Source organism: Grammomys surdaster, unplaced genomic scaffold (assembly GCF_004785775.1).
Source record: "Grammomys surdaster isolate TR1022 unplaced genomic scaffold, NIH_TR_1.0 437, whole genome shotgun sequence".
Classification (NCBI taxonomy): domain Eukaryota; kingdom Metazoa; phylum Chordata; class Mammalia; order Rodentia; family Muridae; genus Grammomys; species Grammomys surdaster.
Genome location: NW_021604856.1, coordinates 723,383 through 747,768, shown reverse-complemented (window position 1 = coordinate 747,768; position 24,386 = coordinate 723,383). Strand labels below are relative to the sequence as shown.

Below are 24,386 nucleotides of genomic sequence, written 5' to 3'. Positions count from 1 at the left end.
GAGCCCCCAAGAAACGGCTTCCCGGACCCTGCACCGCCATTCGCTCTCGCAGCGCCTGGATCATCTCCGAGCTCCGCCTGGATACCCCTCTACGATGGACGGTTGAGCACTACAAGCTCTAATTTTCGAGCTTCGCCCCGTCCGGTGCTGCTTTGCTGAGGAGCAGCTCGAGGACCCGCTTCCTGGACTCCACCCGGCCCTCTGCACAGACAAGCCTCGGAGCATCTCTCGGCCCTTCCTCAGGAGCTCCGCCCCGCCCTCGGCTCTGACTGGCAGTACACCACACCCAGGCTGTGTCCTGCACCGCCCCCAGGCTCTGATTGGCCAGAACGCGCCCCCCGAGGTCCCGCCTCTCGTACGCCCCGCCCTCCACTCGGAAGGACCTCCGCGCACCTCGAGGCCCCGCCTCCCGGGCTCTGCTCCGCCCCCTCCTCGGACTGAGTCGGGAGCATCTGGATCCGCTCCGGTCCCCCCGGACTGGCTTCTGCGGGTGCCATGACCCTGCCCGTGTTCTTCGGTTGCGCCTTCATCGCCTTCGGGCCCGCGTTCGCTCTCTACCTCTTCACCATCGCCACCGACCCTCTGCGCGTCATCTTCCTCATCGCCGGGTGAGGTTGAGCGGAGTCCCTGACGCCGCGGGTTTCCTCCCTCTCCTGGGTTCCCACGACCCCGCGATCCCCATCTCCCAGCGTCTCTAGCTTGTGGGACGGTCCAGGGCTGAGAGGAGCGGGGGGCCCTGCGGATCTTGGCTTCTGTGGACTAAAATGGGATCACGTAGATACATTCGTGTATGGAGCCTTTGTCTTTCCGTAGGAATCTCTCATTTCACCCAGTGCTCAGGGGCATCGAAGAGTCGTTGTTCTCACTCTCTGTCATTAAAGTCACCTGGGGATCAGTTGTCCACCCTCTCAGCCCCCATTCTTGGACTCAGAATGCCTGTGAGGTGTTTGGGCTCAGATTTTTCTTGTAGGCCCCTGGGTAATTAATGGTTGGGGTGCAGCCAAAAGTGGAAGCCTCAGAAAACGCTGCAACACCTGACCAGGCATGTCCCTCTGAGAACTCTGTAAATATTGAACTCTGCTGGTGAATGTGGTCTCTTTGCACCTGCTGAGACAGTTTCTGGGACTTGGCATCAAGGCAGCTCACTCGCTAGGCCAGGGACTCCAGCCTTCCTGAGGATCTTTTTGCCTGTACTAAATAGTGCTCCTTCGCTATTGTCATTAAAAACCAATAGAATGTGTTGAACCGACAGCTTGTAAAACTTGCTGTGTCCTTAAAGTCCACAGAGAGTTGTAAGAACCAGGTCTGGAAAACTACTGGACCAAAGCACGGGTTTGCAAGTTCTGAATTTTCCATGGTGCACATAATAAAAACAGGTTTAGGTATTTGTTTTCCTTCAGAAAAGATAGTTATCTTTGCAGACATCTAAGCCGTTAAATTCGCATTTTCTAGTGAAATTTGAGGATGTGAAAATTGTAACAGCCACTGGTTGTATTTCTGTGGCATACCAATAAGGCAAAGCATCACTTAAGAAAAATAGTGACTAACTTCCTCTTTGTAGACAGTGTCCTAGTGTGCACACGACAGAGTCACTAAATCGTTGAAAGCATCTGACCATTGAGTTTCTCTTGAACTATTTTTGTCACTAGGAGAAAGGTGAACCATTAATAAGTAAATGCTGATTCAGAATACCACTTCAAGGGCTTCTTTCATAATTAAAAAAGAAAAAACCAAGATATTTGTTTCCTGTGCTTCTGCTAACTTGCGACTTTTGTCTTCTATGTTCCAGTGCTTTCTTCTGGTTAGTGTCTCTTCTGCTTTCATCCGTTTTCTGGTTCCTAGTGAGAGTCATTACTGACAACAGAGATGGACCAGTACAGAATTACCTGCTCATCTTCGGAGTGTTGCTCTCTGTCTGTATCCAAGAGCTGTTCAGGCTCGCATATTATAGGCTGTTAAAGTAAGTTAAGTGCTTGCTTTATTTTCCCACTTAGACTTGAATGACGATTTGGTGATTGCTACATTTCTAGCCTGAAAAGTTTGAGTATTTAAATTTATGACCTGGCTTGCCCGCCTCCCCTCCCCTCCTGCTCCTTTACTCCCTTGTCTTTCCCTCCTTCTTCTCCTTCCTCCCAAAAGTGTTTCTTGAGGATTTTCCCAGTGTCAGACACCTTGTAGAAACTGAGGTACAAAGGTAGTTAAGAGACAGAAGCTCTGGCGGTATACACCTTAATCCCTGGAGGCAGGTAGATCTCTGTGAGTTTGAGGCCAGCCTGGTCTACAAAGCAAGGTCCTTGACACCCACTGAGTATAGTGAGACCTCTCTTAAAAAAACAGAGAGGTTTAGAAATGTTTTCTAAATAACTCAGCCTCACAGTGTACCAACAGATAAACTAACAGTATCCCCTAATAAAGGGGATATGCTAAGTAAAATAATAAAATGGGCATGGTGGGACACACCTGTACTCTTAGCTCTCCAGCAATAGTGAGGCCAGCCAGTGACATGAGACCGGCTCAAAAACCAAGCAAACAAACAAAAAGAAAAACCTCAAGTATCTTAAATACATAAATCCAGAAGTGGAGTAAACTCCCTCATGCTGTGTAGCAGTTTCGAGAGCGGAAATATTGCAGCACTAACAGTTCCCTGTTAGCATTAGGAAACAAAAAGGCACGAAACATGACGGTGATAGGTGGGCTGTCTCATCTGTTTGCTTAAGTCTAAATTCTGCTACATTTGTTAAGGTTCCCAGGAGCAAAAATTAAAAGTTCCAAATTTACAGAATATAATTTGTGAAATAATTTGAATATAATTTGTGAAATTTGAGTATAAATCGTTTTCTTCTTGCTTCTTTCTTTAAGATAGCATCTCGCTATGTAACACTGACTGGCCTGGAGCTTACTATATAAACCAGCCTGGCCTCAAATTCACAGAGATCCAACTGCCTATCTATCACGTGCTAGGATTAAAGGGGTACTCTACCACCTCTGGTTCGTCTATTCTTTTTTGTGTGTATATGTGAGAGTGAGATTATCAAGGGTTCTGCATAGAAATACACCATCTGAGTTTTTTTGTTGTTTTGTTTTATTGGCTTTATTTTATTCTGAAACAGGGTCTTCTGTATCCTCACATGGCCTCCAATTCAGTATATAATTGAGAATGGCCTTGAACTTCTGACCTTGCTGGAATTTCAGACATGGGCCACCATGCCTAGAAACTAAATAGCTTCTGATTCAAGTACCACAATGTGTCCAGTAGAGAAAAACAACTTACACAAAACAGAAATTCTCCCAACGTATTGATTAAACTGCACTGATGAATTTGTTGATATAGATTATTACTGTCGTATAACTCATAAGGTTTAACTAACATTTAAAAGAATTCCTTGAAAGGTAGGTTTATTTTATTAAGAAAACTGTATGGTTTAGTTGGTTTCTGCTCCAGAGACAGTTGCATAAATATCTGGGTCACGTCCTTCCTCCTAAACAGTGTTTCCAAATGGACAACACTGAAATAGCAAATTGTTCCTTTTGATTCTGGAAAAGCGGAGGACACTACATATATGGCTATTTTGGTTGAGTCATCAGAACAATGATTAATAAATCAATGATATTGATGTAGTATCTCTGTATTTATGTAATAAATAGACCAACAATAATAAGTATTTGTTCCTTGATATTTTAAAATGTATTTTATGTTGTTTTTTTTTTTTTGAGTAGGTTCTCACTGTATAGGCCAGGTTAGCCTTGAACATGCAGTAGTTACAGTAATATCATCTGAACATCCTTTCCGTTGGCTTTTAAATGGTCACAGAGCTTCTGGACAACAGACAGTAGTAATATGTCTGCATCATGACGCAGGGAGCAGAGGCAGATTGTTGCTATATTTGTGAATTGGCTGTAACAGAAGTGTGGATATGATTGCTCTGGATTGATTTCTTACTGAGAAGTATTTATTTGTCATTTAAGTACTTATATCCTATTCTAAAGGCAGCATTTCATCATATAGCATATTGGAAAAATATCTAGACTGCGTTTCTCCTTGAAGCTTAGCTGGGAATATGAGTCAAATATGTAAAATATTTTTAAATCATAAGATGACAGTATGATTATGTAACAGCGTGAGGCATTGACTGCTCAGTGTATCAGCAATTATAATAAATTGCTCTGGGAAGAAGGAGGGCACGCTAGGGGGCAGGCTGCAGGTGTTGCTCAGTGATAACTCCTGTACGTAGCGTGTGTGAGGCATGGCCTTAGTTACAACACCAATAAATAAATAAATAAATAAATAAATAAATAAATAAATAAATAAATGAATGAATGAAAAGAAAAGCTACAGAAAGGGTGGGAAGGATTTTGGTTCTTTGGACTGGAAAATAGAAGGTAGGCTGAGAGAATATAGCCACAGTGGAGACAACAGAATACCAAGAGGTTGGAGATAAAGATGTAAGAGTTTGAGAGGAAGAAAATTCAAAGTGGTAGATCCCTCAGGATAATGAGAAGTATTTACTGATCTCAGAAATTAAAACATTGCTAGTAATACCATTGAGTTTAATCCCATTGGTTTATTACAAGCATTTTAAATGTTTCCTCTTATGGAAACCTCAGCTAGAAGAGGTGAGGATAAATCTCTTTCGACTTAAGTTATCAAAAAATGTGCTGGGTTTCAGGTAATGGACTCTGGAGTGAGGGTGTAACCTGATCAGAAGCCTCATGGAGATCTAGTTTTGAAGGGTCCTGTGACCTGCCTCATGTGCTGCTTGGTATAAAGCTAAAAACCAAACCAAACCAAAACATACATTTTAAAAAAGGAATTTTTCTTTCAGAAAAGCCAATGAGGGTTTGAAAAGCATAAACCCTGAGGATACAGCGCCCTCCATGCGACTGTTGGCCTATGGTAAGTTAGACCCTGTGGTATCACGAAGAAAAATAATACAAGTGCTGGAGAGATGGCTCAGCAGTTAGGCTTGCAGAGGACCTGAGTTCAGTTCCCAGCACCCACCTAGTAACTCACGACCATCTGTAACCCTAGCTCTAGGGGATCCAACACCTGCAGAGCCTGCACATGGTACACATAAACTCGTGCAGGCACCAGTGTGCATGTCTATACACACACACACACATGCAACACATGCACATGTAACACACAGACAGACAGGCACATGCACAGGCACGTGCATGCTTGCACATGGTACACATAAACTCATGCAGGCGCCAATGTGCATGTCTACACACATACACACAAATGTAAGCACAGACACACAGACACACACATGCACATGTAACACACATAGACAGACACACACAGACACACATATGCACATGTAGCACACACACACACACACACACACACACACACTCACTCACTGGATCTAGGTCTCTATGTAGAGTTAGCTCAGTCTGGCCTGGGGATCTCACCTTGCCAACAATTACTCCCTCCCAGTTTGGCTACAATAAAAGCCAGTGCCTCCAGCACATAGCCCTCCTCTTCCTCTTCTGTGCCTCTCCCTTGTTCCTTTATCTACTCCTCCCCTCTCTCAGAGCTGCCCAGGGCTGGCTGGCAGATGCTTCAGCAACAGCAGCTTTTGTTTCCTTCCCTTCTCCTTCCAGGCCAAAGAACCACACCCTCCTCCCCTTTCCAGCAACACTTTCTCTTCTGCTGTGGCAGCCAAGCCATGCCTAACACGGGCTGAGAAAGCAGCCCCCTCCACCACCCCTGTCCCCGTCCCCTGCAGGGAAACAGTATTCCCCAGTCCTTGCAAATGAGATTTGAACAGACCTCGTAACAGGAAAAGGGTTCACCAGTGGTTTTCTTCCTCTTTAGTGTCTGGCTTGGGCTTTGGAATCATGAGTGGAGTGTTTTCCTTTGTGAACATCCTGTCTAACTCCCTGGGGCCAGGCACCGTGGGCATTCACGGCGATTCTCCTCAGTTCTTCCTTAACTCAGGTATGTGTCATTCACGGCTGTGCGTGGTCAGGGTTCTGCTCTAGGAGACCATCTGTATTGCATGTATTGGCTTCAGAATTCAAGTGAAGGATGATCTGTGTTAAGCCTTTAAAAGGCAAGATATTCTTAGGCATGCTAAGTGAAGGCCCTGGGAGTGGGGGCAGGGGGTTGGTTGGAGTGCTTTGGAATTATTACGGGAATTTATCATGCATAAGATCTATATCTTTGTCATTCTAAAATGTTACAGTATATTTGAAATATTAGCAGTTCACTTTTATGAGATATATTCTCTTTGTTTTTGGAATTTTATATTTATCTTCAGTGTAAGCCTATTAGCCTTAATATTTTTCCCTTACCTAGTGCTAGGGATTAAATACATGATCCCCAGTTCTAAGTCTTAATATTTAATTAATCTACATCTCAGTGCTTTTTAGATTTACGAAGTATGGCTTAATCTCTAAATTCAGACAGAAGAAGTGGTAGATGAATTGTCTTTTATTCAAGGATACAATTAAAGAAAGGACAAACTTTTCACATTGCTTTTTACTCACCAGCAATGATGATAACAAATTTGTTTGATAATTAGAATATTATTTTCATTAAATTTCACATCTGTTTAAAGATAGAGGAAAATATGTTGTATGTATAATTGTCTGACCCACAGAAGTTTTGTCATTGAAGTAAGGGCACTCACATATCTATTTCTTTCAGTTAAATCAATCTTCACACCCAGGCTAAAGCTCAGTAGGGAGGTGACCATCTTTAGGGAAATAGGACCAAAAACTATAGAGAGTTTCAGTAGCTTTTATTACAATAAAAAGTCTATACAGAGAAATGACCAGTTTTAAAAGCTGCAGGAGCTCAGAGCCATCTGTCTGTCATGCCGTCCCTGATCGCGGTGACAGTCCTCCACCGTTCTCTGTTTCCTTGTTAGTTCAAATCTTAGCCTCTCCTGTGGACATCACTGCTGTCAGCCTCTCAAGTCAATCCATTCTCCGTGCAGCCAGCAAGTTAATCTTCCCTGTTTGAAAGGTCTCTGACTTTCTGAGGCCTATAGCATACAGGTCAGACCCTTTCACTCCAGCTCGGAGTTAAAGGAAAGTGTGTTAATAGGTCATACTTAATGTTGCCTCCCACAGAGCAGATTACCTTTGTAAATATTTCTAAACTGGAATATTTGTGACAGCAATTTTAATGACCATAATGCTAGATTTGTAAAAAAAAAAAAAAAAAAAAGAATCAAATGTAGTTTAAATAGCTAAAGTCTGTCCCAGCTTCAGTTTTGTGAATTTTCTTAAAGTGTTCTTCAAACACTGTAAAGAATCTTTCCATCCTCCTGCATTGCTGGTTTCTGCCCTCTAGATGGTGCCAATTCCCTTCAGTAAACAAATGTGTTTTCAAGGCCAGTTTAAAATCAGTGGCTTAGAAAAGTAGATTTGTTCCTAAAATGGTAATTAGTGTAAGGGGTATGGGGTTGTTAATTATAGGACCTCTATCTCTGCCAGTTGTGCTAATAAGACATATATTATATGATACCTGTATATACATGGATTTTTATGTTACAGACAGGTAGAGTTTATGAAATGAGCATGTTAGTCCTTTGTTACCTGTGGAGCAGGCCAGCAGTAAGTTAGACGCTGCCACGTCCCATAAGTTTGCTAGGGAAGGAAGTGTATGGCAGCAGTAAAGTTCTTTGCCTTTGTCATATGTACCCCAACTGTAAATGACTGATGTGGCTATTTAATGCCCACCCCACCCCAGTAGTGTGCTAAATGATATAAGCAAAAGCTAAGGGTATCTTGTTCATAGCCATCCCCAGAGTCTCATGGAGACCTTTGGTACAGGATGGCGCTTAAAAATATTTACTGAAAAATAAACACTAGTTATGGTCTATGGAAGAAGTGCCATTTGAATAGAAATTTACTTAAAGGTGATTAATACCGAGGCCAAAAAGGAAGGGGCTGCAGGGGAGGGGCTTTCCAAGTAGAAGGAAGAGGCCCCACAGGCCTCAATTTCCAGTTCTTTCAGAAAGGACAGAAGTAATGACCAAAAGCTGGGCATGATGCTATTTATACTTTTAATCCCAGCACTTGGAGATGGCGGAAGCAGATGGATCAGGGCCAGTGGAAGTATGGAGGATACTTGTCTGAAGCTCGCAGGATAACACTGTTTTGAATAAGAACAAGATGAAAAATGTCACCAGGAAGAGCTCTAGGAGCTAAGCCTGGGAGCACAGGTAGCTGATCTTAGTACTCATGACAATGCCCAGAGAGAAGGGCAAGCAGAGGCTGCCAGCCAGATGCCAACTGCCTGTGGTAGTGATTCCCCTTGTTTCCTGATTGACACCTAGAAACACTTTAGGATTTAAAGAGAATTCCCATTGTGTCAGATTTTGCCTTGGTCTTTTTGACTCAGGTATATTAAAAGAACTAAACTTAGTTCCAGGCATCTTAAGTGGTCTCAGTATTACACCATTGGCAGACATTTGTCTCAGGAAGTGTCCTCTTCAGAATGATGGCTGGACCTGGATTAAATCCTTTTAGTGTGGCCTGCCAGAGCATGACATGAAGACATTGTCACAGAGATGTGACAGCTTACTGTCCTGTAGCCACAACAGTTATGTCTTTTACTATTGTTTTGAGGGTTTCTTACTTCATGTGAATAATACGCAGTTTCACAGTGTGTTTGTTCTCAGACAGCCCCATGTTCTTGAGATAGCCCATGCTGTGGGTCATATACTGTAGCTCACTTTGTGAGTGCACAGTATTTTACTTCTCCGTTGTGTTAAGTGTGGCCATTCTTTGTTATTGCAGCAGTGCTGGTGTAAATATTCTTGTATCTCCTTGTGCACATTTATAAGAATACCTGCTTGTCAGGACTCTTGAAACTTAACCATGCATCGATTCTCTAGGAAGGCTGTTTAAACTGGCTCTGCTGGGCTGCTGCCCCATTGCTTCTGATTCATGGGTAGGATGGGTACCAGTAAGTTGCATTGATAACAGGTCCCCAGGCTAGTGATCCCTTGATCTGAGAACTACCTCGGTTGGGGTACAAATAGAGTATATAGTGTAGCTTACATTTCTTGCTGGGTGTGACATAGATGCAACTATTCTTTGTTACCTGGCCATGCCAGGTTGTTTTTCCTTCAAGCAGGGTAGAATGGAACTCTAGCCTGGGATTTTTCTGTCTGGTTGGTTAAAGCTCATGCTCTCTTTACTATGTGGCAGGAAAGGGAAATCTATGTGCTTTTTTTTTTCATGTTAAAATGAACAGAATATATAGGATTTGCCTGCTTTAAAGAAAAAAAAATGTTATTTCAGCACATAGGGCGCATACATGTCCTAGAGACACGCAGGTGTGGATTCATTGCCAATGGCTCTAAAAAGAATCTTAGGATAATGATAATGACTTTTGATGGGTTTTTAGTCCATTCTCTAAAAATGGTTCTCAAGAGCAATTCCTCTCCAATGTGGAAACTTGTTTAGACAGAGAATGTTCAGTTGAGAAATTTCACTTTAAGTAGGGCTGCAGGCTAATTGAAAATAAGCTGTATAGTTTTTATACTAATCTCATTTTATACCTCAGGGAACCTCTTTGAAAACCACATCCAAGTTTGTTTTTTGTCAACCAGTCTATATTCTAGAGGAATGCCTGCTACAAAGGCTGGACCCCACTTCCAGAAAGATATCTTCTTTGACAGTTCACTCGGAGTTCCTCGCAAAGCCAGTTCTGGGCACTGGTGGTCAGACTCTGTGACTGCAGCCAGGGGACCCTCAGAGCTGGTGATCAGCAGTGGGGCATGACTGCCTTCGGTGGCTGTTGCCTGCAGGCCTGGTCACTAACTGCCACCTTGTCTTCCAGCTTTCATGACGCTGGTTATCATCATGCTGCACGTGTTCTGGGGCGTTGTGTTCTTTGACGGCTGTGAGAAGAATAAATGGTACATCCTCCTCACAGTTCTTCTGACACATCTGGTGGTGTCCACCCAGGTGAGTGCTGGCGCTGTGCTCTCAGTGCTTGCAGAGTCCAGCTGCAGATGTCTGAGTGGTGGATTCTACCCCAGATAACGAACAGGTTCATGGGGGCATTAGTGCAAACCAGGAAAGCCCTGTAAGTGGACAGTGGGTCCTGCCAGTTTCAGTACAGTACTCATCACTGTCAATATGGGGTCTGTCTCATTAGATTTTCCCCATGCCTGTCCTTTAGTGGACGTATGGTCAAGCTTAAAATAGCTCCCATTGTACTTGCGTTAGGCAGGGTATCTGAAGCAATTTTCCTTCAACACGTCCCTTAAGATACAAATTTTAATAAGTTTAAATTGTTACACGAAAATTACTCTAATCTGATTGGTTGGTTGTTGTTCTGGATGTCGTGAAGCTTTATTAACTGTTTATATTCATGGGTCTCTCCTTATATGTTTAATTTTTGAAGCAGGAAACTGTGAAGTCAATTGGTGTGACTATTTTGAGTGCTTGATACAAATTGCTAGAACATGCTCTGTAAGATGGCGCTTTCCGCTTTCTGAGCAGGAGCGGAAGTGTTGGTTCCACTCCTTACTGACGTCACAACTGTGCCAGTTCACAAAGTAAAGTTTAAGACATGTGTCCGATTTATTTGTAAAGCAGTGTGTAATGACTTGGATTTAACCGGTAATATGCCATTCAAATACATGACAGTTATCAAAGTGACCCTGCCACGGCCCTGTCTAGACCCTTTGCACATTTTACACACAATATTGAAAAGGTTTCTCCTGTGCCAGGGAAAAGGTAAAAGTAATTTGTATTTTGAGGCAGGATGTCGGTCTGCAGCCCAGGCTCTCCTGATAATCACAAGGTAGATAGACTGGCCTCAAAGTCATGCTGCCTGAGTGTCCACAGTGCCCACATTCCTTTTTCCGACACTGTTATGGCAACCACTCTGTTTAAGAGGAAAAGCCTTACATTTTCTAGATGCGGCTCTAACCTCCACATCACCCACTTCCCTCTCACCATCAGCTCTTAACAGCATCTCCCAACCATATCCCATGGTTTCCAAAACCATGAGAATCGGTGCCAGGCCTCAGCAACATACAGAAGTGCTCGCCGGGCCAAATGGATAACCCGAGTTTAATCCGTTGAACACATCATAGAAGGGGAGAACCAACTTTGGAAAGTTCTCTGATCCCCACACGTATGCATTGGAATGTACACCTGGAAAGGATGGAGAGGCCACCTCAGTAAGGGACAGGCAGGGAGGACTGGGATGAAGGAGCAGTGAGGCAGGAGAAATGGAGGGATTCAGGGAACAGTGTCAACAATGGAGCCGTCAGTGCCTCCTACAGAGTGGAAGAGGCATGTGCAAGGAAGAGGAGCCAAGGGTGTGTTCAAGGTTTTTGACCAGAAATCCAAGAGCCAGTCTTGGCATCTTCCTCACATTGAGCCCATCAGCAAGCCCTCATCCTCTCTGCTTTCCGTCTCCACCTTACCTCCCTAACTCACCACCCCACAGCTCCTCTCCAGGGCAGTCTCCTCCTAACTCACCTAATTCATTTTACGCAGTTTAAAAATCAAAACCTATCATGATTATCCCAATCGAAACCCTCTGTGCGACCCTGCATCACACAGAGTAACACTCACTGCTAGCCACTGGCTTCACAGTTGCCTGACCTCATCTCCTCTCTTCCTAAACTGTATCCCTACTGGCTCTAGGCGTCATCTGTGTCCAGCTGTGTCCTCACCTTTGCTCCTCCCATGGCCAGCCTGCACAGGGCTAGTTCATTCCGCTTCGTATCTGTCTCAGGTGACGTGCCACTTTCTCAGGGCCTCCATCACCCCTTAAGTAGATCACCTTGTTCTCATCCCAGCATTTGTCACAACTGTGACTATTGTGTCTTAGCATCAATCACAATTGGCAGTTAATTTAGTCCTTAATTATCCGTTACTTAAAAGGATTTAAGGTCCATCAAGGTGAAGCCCGGCCCTCAGTAAGTTCAGCCACAGCGCCCTTTGGCCCTCTGTCAATCATGCTTTGGTGTTGGGGATTGAATTCAGGGCTTCATGCACAACAAACAAGCGCTCTGACGCTGAGCTATGTTGCTGTTAATGTTTTATAAGGAATACACTTTTGGAACCCATAGAATTGCACAGCCAAAAACTAACTCCATTTCTTCATGTTCCTTTAAAGAAGTCTAGATGTTCCTGACTTCCTTGTCAATTCTTAGAGCCAACGTGAACACAGAAATGGATATGAATTAGGCATCCGCTCCATGTGTTTCTGTTAAGTATCCCATTAGGTTCTGGCTGACAGCTGTCTCCTGGGTTGCCATTTGAGTCAAGCAAAGTGCAAGTTCACAGAGCACTGTCTGCTGAGCAGATTGTTCTCCGTGCCTTCCTGACACGGAGATGCATTCATCTCACGTTTGTGAGACAGTACAGTTGTTTTCCTCTATCTCTGTTTATTCCACATGTTTAATAAGCTCGTGCTTTTACTCAAACTGATTTCTTTTTCCTTGCAGACCTTCCTAAGTCCTCATTATGAAGTGACTCTGGTGGCAGCGTATATAATCATGGTGCTCATGGGCGTTTGGGCATTTTATGTTGCTGGAGGCAGCTGCCGAACCTTGAAATTCTGCCTGCTCTGTCAAGACAAGGACTTTCTTCTTTACAACCAACGCTCCAGATAACCTCTGACTGTCAGCACCTGCAAACAGCAGCCTGTGTCTTTAGAGGAAGCACAACTGGACCCTGTTCTAGAAAGACCTCCTTTCTCTTGGAACTTTGAAGCAGCATAACTGTCCAGCCTGGAACTGTCTAGCCTGGAACTGTCCTGTGCTTTCCTGCTCAGCCTCTGGAAGAGCTGCAGTGTGGCCTGCAGCCTGGCTGCACCTTTGAGGCATCTGGGGAAACAACGACTGATGCTTCTGGGCTTCCCCTCCAGACTTGATTATCCTGGATGTGTGGTACAGCTGAGAGTCACTGGGGTCCCGTGGGAAGTCCCAGAGAACACCCAAAGGTTGTTCAGTATTGACCTCCTAAGCTAACTTCAGCTGAGCAATAAATACCTGAATGTGGTAATCTGGGTAGCCTTTGTCCTTTTATGTACTGATGTCACAGACTCCAGGGATATTCTGTCTGTGAATGGATTTGCTAGCCTTCACCAGCATCATAGGCTTTGCCTGTAAATGCAGTAGCCTACACTCACTTAGCCAAGGTAAGGTCCATATATAACCTGTATTTTTCTTGTTATGTTTTCCATTCTAAGTTTTTCTTTCTCAGGCACTAAATTATTTATTTGAGTATAAATCCAGGCTCTTTAGGATCGATTATATACCAACTTCCTTGGGAGAGTCTAAAATTATATGCCGACTTCCTGGGAAGAAATTGGCAGTGCACTTTCTATGGATTCCAAAAGTTTAGTCATTATAAAATACCAAGAACAACATGGACCCCTCTGTTTAAAGCTGCTGTGTGTGCTGTCTGAAGCTGAGCTTTTCAAGGCAAAGCTCGCCATTTTTATCTCTGAGAAGCTGTGCAGGGAGATGAACGATGCACCTTTGGCAGATCTCTGGACTTTGTGAGAGTGTAGCTAAACCACAAAGTAGTGTGACATTGACACTTCTCACTTGCCCCTGTGACCCCAAACAGCACCATCACCCTCATGGGTAAAATTAGAGCTAGACATTGAGCCTCCAGATTTCAAGCTGGCACGGGACTTTGCATCTTCAGCAGTTTGTCTGGATTCTGGTGACTGTGAAATAAGCGGAATTCCCTTTATAGGACTACACAAGGGCTTTGTTTGTCTTCCGGATCCGTCCTCTGGCTTCCTCTGTGAGAGGAAATGCTACTGCCTTGTGAGTCTACTGTGGAAACTGGTCCCAGCCCAGGTCTTTTGGGAACTTTGAGTGTAAAGTAGAAATGACCTCTTCATGGAAGTGATGTCTTGGTGAACCCAGCACACACATGCACTGTTAGAACCAGCAGCAGCAGCGAGAGGGTTCAGCAGTGACACTGAAGATGAGCGTGACAGCACTGTGGTGACAAGAAGAATGGACGTGTTTGAAACAAAGACGCAGCCAGTTGTTTTGAGCTGGCTAGAATCTTACCCATGAACTAAACCTTATTTGATGAACTCCCACCGTGCTTTAAATATTTGAGTGTCTCAGTGTAGAGATGCAAGAGTCATAAAGGTCCTAGCAAGACAACAGTCTTCCTGAGACACCACCGTGTCTTAAAGGTTACTTCAGCTCTAAGTCATGTCGCTGCCTCTGCTGGTGTTCGTTGGTTGGTAGCTTCATATAAGATTTTCCCTGGACTAGAAAGACAAAGACATAGAAAGCAAACAGCAAACTTCACTTTCCAGAACCAAGAACAAGAAGATGCCCACAGAGCTGGGATAGGTTTCTCCTTGAGCATAGTTATTACAGCTGTCTTACACACCCTGTATATAGACATTGTGATAAATGTTTGCTTGCTTGAGGCATGGAGAACCTGAGAATTTGAATGTCACTATGCTTGAGCCCTAAACAAGTTCTTTAATTGTACCATGATAATTAGGAATGAGGCAATTACAAAATCTCAATTAATAAAAACTCAGATGCATGGCTGGGAAGATGGCTCACTAAGGTTAAGCACATACACTTCTTTCAGAGGACCCAAGTTCAGTTCCCAGAACATCTTTTGAGCAGATCACAACCACTTCTAACTAAAGCTCCAGGAGTTCCAAGCCATCTAACCTTCAACTGCAACTGTATTCATGTGTCCCCACTGGCAGGAACATACGCACTCAACAAAAGAACCAACATACATTTCCCTAGTGAAACTTAGTCAAGGAAATTATTGACTAGTCCTTGGTGGCCTGTGGTTGTTCTCATACTGTGAGTGTTGCTGCAGCTCAGTAGAGCTCTCTAATAGCCTGCTTTGCACCTTACCCAGGAAGCCTGAGGGAGATAGAGTCTTACACACACACATTGAACTGCTGCTCTCAATAATTGAAAAGGGGTAGCCTGGATGTTGTATGCTGTCCGTCACACAGGTTTTCTGTGAAGAGAGAAAAATGCACATCAAATTGATCTTGGAATTTTGAATATTGTTTTAGTGCTTGAGTAACAGACATTCATTGGCCACGAGAATAGCAGGGATAGATTCAGTTGCGGCCTAATAGAAGCCGCATTTGTCTTTGGTTTGTTGGAACCAGTGCTCTTTACTGGAGCCGTGGGCTACCTATCTGTTCTTTCCCTGGCCTGACTAGCAGTGTGGTAGCACTGACCTCTTCAGAGCCTCCTGATGAAATGTCCTCAAAGGAAGTGAGGACAATGTCTTCAGACTGCCCAGGACATAGCTTTTCTTCTCATTAGCTTCAGCCCTGTATCAAAACAGATGTTAACAGTAGATCTGAGCACTGAAACCTTGCTGGGGCATGTGCCACCATCCCTAGCTAAAGGATCTCATTATGATTACAAAATTTATCTTTTAAGTTTAATAATAGGCTTGACTCTAGTCTTTTTAATGTTTAGAGGAAATGGACACTCTCTCTCTGAATTATCTCTAACACTTCTATATGTTGAACCTTTATGACCCCCACTCTACAGCAGCAGACCTTCCAGGCCTGTGTTTTTTTTCCAATGGACAGTAAAGACATTATTTACCATTCCATTCTCTAGATCTCCCTCATTTGGAGCAGACCATCCTTCAGTATCTGTTACTACAGTTATTGCCTTGTTTGAAACTTGGCTGCACGTTCTGTTGCTTGTTACCGATTAGTTATGAGACATTCACAGTGAAGTCCATGAGCTGATAAACAACTCACAAAGCATGTCTCATTTCTCTGCATTCAGAATCAATTTGGCACAGAGATGCTCCTTGGGGCTTCTTAAGCCAAGGAGAGACAAAAAAACTCAAGATTTTGGAGCTTTACTTTGAAAAATCTCTAAGTAATTGTGAAAGAGTGAACTTACAAAACATCACAGAGCAGTAGCTGAAGGCAGACAGAAGCAGGGGAAACAGGCATGAGTTAGCTTCTACTTGGCAGCTTTGGACAGCGTAGTCTTTTTTCACTTTCCCTCCCCTTAGTGAGGAGACGAAGCAGCTGAGAGGTTGTGCATGGCCTTTACCCTCAGACAGGAGATTCGGGAAACTGGGAGGACCTATCGTCGGAATCCATACGGCAGCAGTTGGCTCTGTTTGGAATGCGGCTGTTCCAGGTTTATATGGATCACCTTCCTGGGTGATCCAACCTCGGCCAGTAGCTCGGAGCTACAGCTTGTAATACATGGGACGAGGTGCACATTTCTCAAGCCAGCCCAGAGTTGGCTACAGTTTCACTGGCCCTTTCTCAATAAAGTTGTGAGGCTTGTTAGATGTCATTTACTTGGGGATTAGTTAAAGTGGAGATTTCCTGATGACCACCTTCACATATGAGAATCCTCTATTAGGAAAATGTAAATATTTTGTCTTCAACTCATCGAAAATTAGAATAGAAGAACTGCCCAGTTGGCTTATGGTCCACATTTGAGTAGAACACTTGCATTCTGTTCAGACATTTAAACGTGTGAGTCCTAAGACTTTAAGGCTCAGTGACTTGTATATGGTATTTGTTATTTAAGGGTAAATCTTGTAAAACTATACTTTTAGAAAGTATTTATGTAAAATAAAATGTGGAGCATATAGTACTTCTTGGGGTTTGCCTTTCACACAGACTGTTTAGACAACTTTAAACAATAGAAGAAACAAGATACTATAGTCTTTTGTCACTAGAGAGCTTAGAGTTAACCACATAGATTAAAACAGCTAAGTTTTAGCCACTGTAATCATACCTGTAATCTCAGGGCCTATGAGGATGAGTTGTCACTTCAAACCTGCTTGAGCTCCAGGGAGACCCTGCCTCAAAAAATCTATAACTATTGTGATAAGGAAATCGTAACATATACTAGTAATTATGACTTAGATTTTAGGAGGATGAAGGGCCGTTTATAGAGATACAAAAATAACAGGTGCTGGCTGAGAACCATAGGTCAGGAACCCACGTGAGAGCTGGAAAGGGGAGGAGTTAGAAAGGAGGGAAAGAGGGAGGGAGGAAGGGAGGAACCCCGTGGGTGGTGGTATTCTGGGAGCAAGAGCAAACGTGGGCAAATACTGCTGACTGATGAGTAAGAAAGAGCCGGATGGTAATGGAAGAGCGATGAAAGTTGCTGGTGACTTTTATGGAAATAATTTCACCGAGGAGAAAGGGCGTATCACCTAAATGGGGTGGGTTCTAGAGAATGGGAGGACATGTCAGTCTCCTGGGTGGGAGTATTGTAGAGGGATGGGAGGAGAATCTGAGGAGGATGGGGAGCCACAGAGGATGTAACTATGTTGGAAATCCATTATGATGGGAATGATTCAATAGAAAGGAAAAAATTGATGTAGAAGAGAGGATAACAGTTACCACATCGAGTCCCTGGGAAGTGGGTAGAGAGGGATATATTTAGCATCAAAGGCATATTAGATAAATACAGATGTTCAAAATCAAAAATTAGGAAAAGCTACAGTTCAAGGAAGAGAAGAAACAACATAGCTAAGAACAAAAAAGAAAATGGAACATTACTAGAGATCCCACATTAATAAAAAAGGGAATACTGCCATCAACTTAATGTCAATACATTTAAATTTTTATAGTTGAGGGGCTGGAGAAATGGCTCTGCCGTTAAGAACAGTGTAGTGTTTTTCCAAAGGAACTAAGTTTTGTCCCCAGCAACCATGTCTGGCAGCTCAGAGTCATGGAAGTCCACCTTCAAAGGGATCCAGCACTTCTGGCCTCCATGGGCATCTGTGCTCACATGTGTGTAGCACACATGCTACAAACAGGCATATACACATGTGCATAGCTACAAACAATATTTTTAAATTTTAGATGAAATGAATGAGGTTTAAGAAACACTCAGAAAGCTTATTCAAACAGTAGAAAATCTGAGTTTGAAGAGGTGGCTTCTTGTTTATGTTTAAGAGCACTTCCTCTCTTGCAGAGGACATAGGTTCAGTTCCCAGCATCCACATATTGGTTCACAGTTTTCTGTAACTCCAATCCCAGGGGTTCTGACGCCCTCTTCTTTCTTCTAAGGGTACTGAATTCATGTGGTACACATACATATATGCAAATTCTCATACATATTGAAAAAATAAATAAATATATATATTTGAAAAAAATATAAAAATCGGTGTCTTTTCAGACAGCTTTTCCTTGCCGCTTTTTCGATTCCCGTATGTGTGTTTGGTAGGCGCATGTGTTTCAGTGTGTGCACACGCTCACATATTTGTACAAGAGACTTATGCATGTGAATGCTGACGCTGATGGCAATAATCAGCCTTGGCTAGGTTGTTCTTCCATCTTATTTCTTAAGACAAGGTCTCTCAATCAAACCCAATATTTACTACTATAGCTATCCAGCTTGCTCTGGGAGTCCCCTGTCTGTCTCCTGAGGCTGGAATTACAAGCAGGCCCCCACGTCCACCTGACATTTACATGGGTTCTGGGAATTTGGACTCCTGTTTTCACTCTTGCATAAGTGCTTTTACCACTGCACAGTCTCCCTAGTCACCTCTTTCTTGTTTCTTAATATTGCTTTTCATTATCTGTCGAGAGCTAGAGATCACCCAGCAAGTAAAACAACTGTTAGGATGAGTTTCATGTTCAACTGCACTGGATCAGTCTGGATTTAATGCTTGCTGATTATACCAGAAATGGGGTTCCTTAGGGTTGTTGTCTGTTTGTACCAGAAACTTGGGGTCCCTTGGGGTACTCTTGTTTTCCTGTCTTCTTGACTGTGGCCTTCCTTAGTGCTTATTTTAGAGACTGTCGTATAGCTTCTGCTGCAACACACCGATACTGGGGTTCTGTTGTTGCAGCAATATGGGGGTCCTATCTTATAACAGCAGTTTTCAATCTTTCTTTAGTACAGTTCATGTTGTGGTGACCTCCAATCATAGAATTATATAGTTTAGTTATTACTTCATAACTGTAATTTTGCTACTGTTATGAATCATAATGTAAATATCTGATATGCAGGATGTCTGATATGTGACCTCCCCGCAAGTGGTCAGGACCCGTATGTTAAGAACCACTATCCCATAATCTTAAAATTATCAGCTTTTCAGTGAAATTCATCCTGGGCTTTCTCTTAATTTTGTCCTTAGTCGATAAGACAGAAAGACTTACTGGGAAAGGCAATTGGAGAAAGCCCTTTACTCAGGTAATATGAAGCTCGGAGAAACATTTTTTCCCCCATAAAATCAGTAATGAGGACAGAAGTATACACTTGCTCTACTTTTACATAATGTAATACTTGGAGTTGAGGTTCTTTATCTTAGCCATTCTGATGGGTGTAGGATGGAATCTCAGAGTTGTTTTGATTTGCATTTCCCTGATGACTAAGGACTTTGAACACTTCTTAGATTGTTCATCCATAGTAACAGGAACAGCTTGGGACTGGCATCAGAGCAGGCATGCACGCTAATAGAATAGAAGAAAGAGTACTCAGAAATAAACCCAGAGCTGGAGCCAGCTAATTTCTGTCACAAATGTTTTGAAAAAACAAACATTGGAGAAAAAGAGCCTCTTCAAATAACACTGAGAAAACAAAATATCCACATATAGAAGAATGAAATTAGGATATCTCACTCTGTATAAAAATCAATTCAAAATGAGTCAAAGACCTACTCTCCATTCTTGGATATCCTTGGGACTTCCTTCATTTAGTTGTGCCATGAATATCTCCACATTTTTATTTTTTAGTTCCAACTAGGAAGTATATGACTTCAAGGTCTTTTTCAAGTGTCATTTCCTGTGTGAAGCCTTACCTGACTTTATTAGACTTAGAAAGGTAAGTAAATGGCTTTCTCCACCATGATCTCTTACATGTTTTATTCTTAAATTGGGGCATAACTTACAATCAATAAAATGAGTTGTAATGGAATATATGTATTTATTTGCCCCTGTGTGTTCTTATACTCCTCTCCTGCCAAGACATAGAACATATCCTTTCTCTAATGGTTTTTCTTCCTCCTTTCAAGTCAATCCACACAGACACAACTAGTGGCTCTCATGTCTATCATCAGAGATAAATTGTGCTTGTTTAGGGCCATCAAGATGGCTCAGTGGATGCCGGTACTTGCTGCATAAGCCCAGTGACTTGAATTCAATCCCTAGAACCCATGTAAAAGTAGGAGAAGCAACTCCACAGACTTGTCCCTCAATCTATACAATCCACACCAGGGCTTATGCACCTTTTCCACATACACACTCAAATATATATATTTTAATTTTCAAAAATGTCTTGTTCTTTTTTGAACTTTATATAACTAGAATAACATAAAACATTATACTTCTGCCTCTGGATTCTTTTGCCCAACAGTTTTCCAGGCTTCATTTATCTTAATGAATACCAGTATTTGCAACTTTTTATTGCTGAATAGAATTTAGTTTTGTGTATATTGCATTTTATGCTTAGCCATTCGTCTGTTATTGGACAACATAGCATTATGTTCAGGTTACTATATGTTATAGTCAGTGGCTTTTGTCTTATGCTAGAATCCCCACCGCTTATTCTACACTTAGCAGACAATTCATTAACGCTTTGCTTTCAAATGAGATGGTATAAGAGACAGTCAGTTGAAAATTGCTTTAACTGATAGGAAGGATACTATCTTCAATTCACCAGTGGTTAAAAGGGCGCGTTCCGCTCCTGAACTGTGTTTGTTAATGGCTCCATGGCCCGCCATGGAAAGGATTCAAATGGTTCTATGTTTGTCACAAGAAGAGACACTAAGACACGTGAGACCCGGTTTAATCAGCTATGCTACCTGGATGTGTTATATGTTTCACTAGAAAAGTCTTTGCTTCAAGTTGGCTGTGTCATCACTGAGTTGCTGTAGGGGCCTCAGTATGTCCTTGAGCCCAGGGATCCTGTGTTTGTTGTGCACACTGTAGGCCATTAAAGAAGTTAATATTTGAAAGGGGTGAACCCAAGTGGAAATGCGGAGTTTGACTTACAGTATTGAGAGGTCGTAGCTGGCCAAGTGAATAGTGATCTCACTCCTTCCCACAGTGGGAGTCGAAGGGAAGATGATACAGCCCTGGCCAAACCTCTCCTACTGGGCGACTAAGAGGGGATAAGATAGTTTGCCGATATGTGGGTCTCCCTTACCCACATATCCTATTTATTGAATTATGTAATTGCTATAATAAGGCTTCTATTTAAAGTGTAAATTTTGTACATTCTTGACATACATGGAGAAACCAATATAATGAGCATATTCCCCAGTTCGGCCACTTCTCATATACCTGTGAAATCTTTACATACACGTACCCCATACCACGCCACCTCCCCCAAGAAACCACTCTTTCCTGTCACTATGTTTATATTCTTTAGAATTCTCACATATGAAATGATATCAAAGTATTGACTGGGAAGCACACACACTGCGTGTGTTTACTGCTTTTCTCTAGACCTGTCGATGTATGTCACCTGGTGGCAAACATTTTTATGGTGAATCACTCGGGGCAGCCAGGAATTTGGCCCTTGTTTGTGCCAAGTCATAAGGTAATAAAGGAGCAGAAGTGGGGCAGAAGGCTCTCCCCATGACACCCAGACTCATAGCTCCCTGAAACCTTGTGCAACAGTCAAATCTGTCTTAAAAGCCACTATGAGCCCCTGGCTGGGTGACCTTCAGAGTGGATGGCAGCTCCATGCGGCCATACTCAGATGGACCCTGTGATGGTGATAAGGATTGTGCCTCTGCTTCTTGCAGATGCCCCAGAAGTCGCCGTTCCTCCTGTGGGGTTTGTGACTCTCTGAAAGAGCACCCCTCTCTAACAGAGGGCAGATCACAGTGAACAGCGCAATCGACAGAGTTCATGTGTGCACCACTCCGCTAGAACTTAGCCTCTTCAGCTGGCTGGCACCTAGAAATACCCTGTAGGTGGGAGGACCCAACAACTTTAAGGAGATGGGAGGAGGGAGGGAGGGAAGAAGAAAGAGACGCCGTGTTCTGTTGAGGATAATCAGGTACCAGCTATAGTAGAAGACAGGCAGAAGCATGGAGACACCCCAGGTCTGAGTCACTCCTCAACTCCTGGACCCTCCAGGCAGTGTCCAGGGTCAGGAGGGCTATGAAGCTGCTGATGCTACAGGGAAGAAATAGGAGGAGAGGAGGAACCAAGTCCAAGGTCTGCTGCTAACCTGCTCATCTTGGCTTGGTTTTCCTCTTCCTCCTGTCTCCTTCCCTCTCTGGTGTCCTCTAAAATTGGTCTCGCATCTCCATCCTTCTAACCCCAAGTTGGTCCTCTAGACCTAACGCCCCCAGGCAATAAAATATGGTATACATGTAAAATATACAACAGATTTTTAAGTTATATGAGAGCATAATTGAAATATCTCATTTCAAGTGCCGGTTACATATTGGACCGACACTATCTTAGGTCCTTTGGATTATAGACGATTATTAAAATGTCACTAGTTTCTTTATCCCCTTTTTGTGTGGATACTAGAAAGTCTAAGGCAGTGGTTCTCAGCCTTCCTAATCTTAAGACCCTTCAATACAGTTCCATATGTTGTGGTGATGCCCAACCACAAAATTATTTTGTTACTTCTTCATAACTAATTTTGCTGTTATGAATTATAATGTAAATATCTGATAATACACACCCCAAATCGGGTCACGACCTATAGGTTGAAAGCCAGTGGTCTAAAGAGTGGTGTGTGGCAATTATATTTTATCTCTATTGGATAGTATATTCTTCAGTATATTCAGTCTTTCTTTTCCCCATCTGTTCAAATCTACTTTTTGTTTTTAAAGATGGGGGTCTCACTATGTAATAATCCAGGCTGGTCTTGAACTCTTGATCCTCCTTACCTCAGCCTCCCAAGGGCTGGTAACACAAGTATCCTGTGACTTTTTCTTCAAGGCCCAGCTTAGGTAGTTTTAACTGTATAAGAAGGAATGATCAAGACGAAGGCTTGAAGGCATTCTACCACAGGTAGCTTCCACCTGAATGGTTTCCTGGCTTAACCCAGCTGAGTCTTGATTTTATTGAATATGGGTAAATACTGCAGAGAGAGGAGACACTGCCTGATTCGGGAAGTGTCCTCCCAGCCTCCTGTCTAGAGGGACAGTAGCAAGTCCAAAGCATGAGCAGTTCAGGGAGCTCTGTGCCCTGCTTCCAACATGTCTGCATCCCTGTAAGTGCCCTGACACGCAGAAGGATGCCAAAGCAGAGAGCTGGAGAATGCTTGGGTTCTCAGGAAAGCAACTGTCAACACTTCTAGTCCAAAGCTGGGGCAGCTGCTGTGTTACCTCCCAGAGCATGTTACCCAAGGATGGTTCTCTAAAGAACTCAAACAGTGACAGGACCTACTATAACCTGGGTACCGCCTCATCAGCAAAGGAGTATGTGAAATCTGGATTTTGACAAAAGGTTATTTGGGGGTGATATCATGTTTTGCAAAGGATCCCAAATAAGGAAATAGGCAGCCAAGAGAGGCTATCTACCTACTGCATGTAGTATTGTCAGGGATAAGAAGAGACAAAACTATTTCGTATAGTCAGAATATTTGGTTTGGAATACCTCCTCTTTTTCCATTCATCTCTTCAAATCTAATGTGGGTATGGGTACCCAAGGGTGTTGGATCCTGTGGAACTAGAGCGACAGGTGATTGTGAGCCATGGGACGTGGCTGGTGGGAACGAAACCAGCTCTCTGCAAGAGCACCTAGTACTCCTGGCCTCCTGGTGCTTCTGTCTCAGATCAACTACTAGGAAAGCAGACATACTGTGACTTGTTCTTCAAGCCCCTGCTTATACTGTTTCCCTCCTAAGCCCTCCCCTAATTACTCTGGCTTCTCCAGCCTCGCTAATAAGCAGCTTCAGGGCTCAGAGCTACACACATCATGTGTCTCCATACTCCCCCACCCTAAGTGATGAAGTCCATCTGGGTATTTTCATTTGGAGCCAGATTCAAAGAGCTGGAAGCCAATGACAAGACCTTCTGTTCTCGTCAGTTACTCATCATAACGCTTCATCCCCTGTTGCCTCGGGGGTGGGGGGGAGGAAATCAGTCTGATGTGAAAAACGTTTTTATTATAATCTCTTAAACTTTCAGTGTATGTCTTCATTACAATCATTGGTACAATAAATATGGAAATGCTAAGCAGACAATTATCACAGTGGCCTATGGGCTGAGGGACGGGGACCCAGGGATACTGTTACCCCTGGTACTGCCTCAGGGCCAATCAGGAGGTCTTCAAAGAGTAATAAGAGGGGGAGGAATAGAAATATTAAGACTGTCAGTGCAGCAAATTTTAGAATATCTATGAAAGCCATGGATACAGGATTTACTATAACAGAAGATAGATACTAAAAAAGAACAGAGAGACTCAAGTTCTCCTGTTAGAGGCAGAGGAAAGATTGCAGAAACCAGTGCCTTCCTTGGGT

At 43.2% G+C, this 24,386-nt stretch overlaps 1 protein-coding gene across 2 annotated transcripts; it reads left to right on the top strand.

Annotated features, from left to right (window-relative positions):
• Window positions 1-370: 370 nt before the first annotated feature.
• On the top strand, window positions 371-12,996 carry Aph1b (aph-1 homolog B, gamma-secretase subunit). 2 transcript variants are annotated; one of them, XM_028781465.1, is made up of 6 exons: window positions 371-608; window positions 1,790-1,960; window positions 4,824-4,894; window positions 5,822-5,944; window positions 9,806-9,933; window positions 12,438-12,996. In XM_028781465.1, the coding sequence occupies exons 1-6, from the start codon at window positions 496-498 to the stop codon at window positions 12,603-12,605; spliced, it is 774 nt and encodes a 257-aa protein (XP_028637298.1). In that variant the 5' UTR covers window positions 371-495; the 3' UTR covers window positions 12,606-12,996. The 2 variants fall into 2 exon arrangements, with proteins under 2 accessions (XP_028637298.1, XP_028637299.1); XM_028781466.1 differs by lacking the exon at window positions 1,790-1,960.
• Window positions 12,997-24,386: the final 11,390 nt, after the last annotated feature.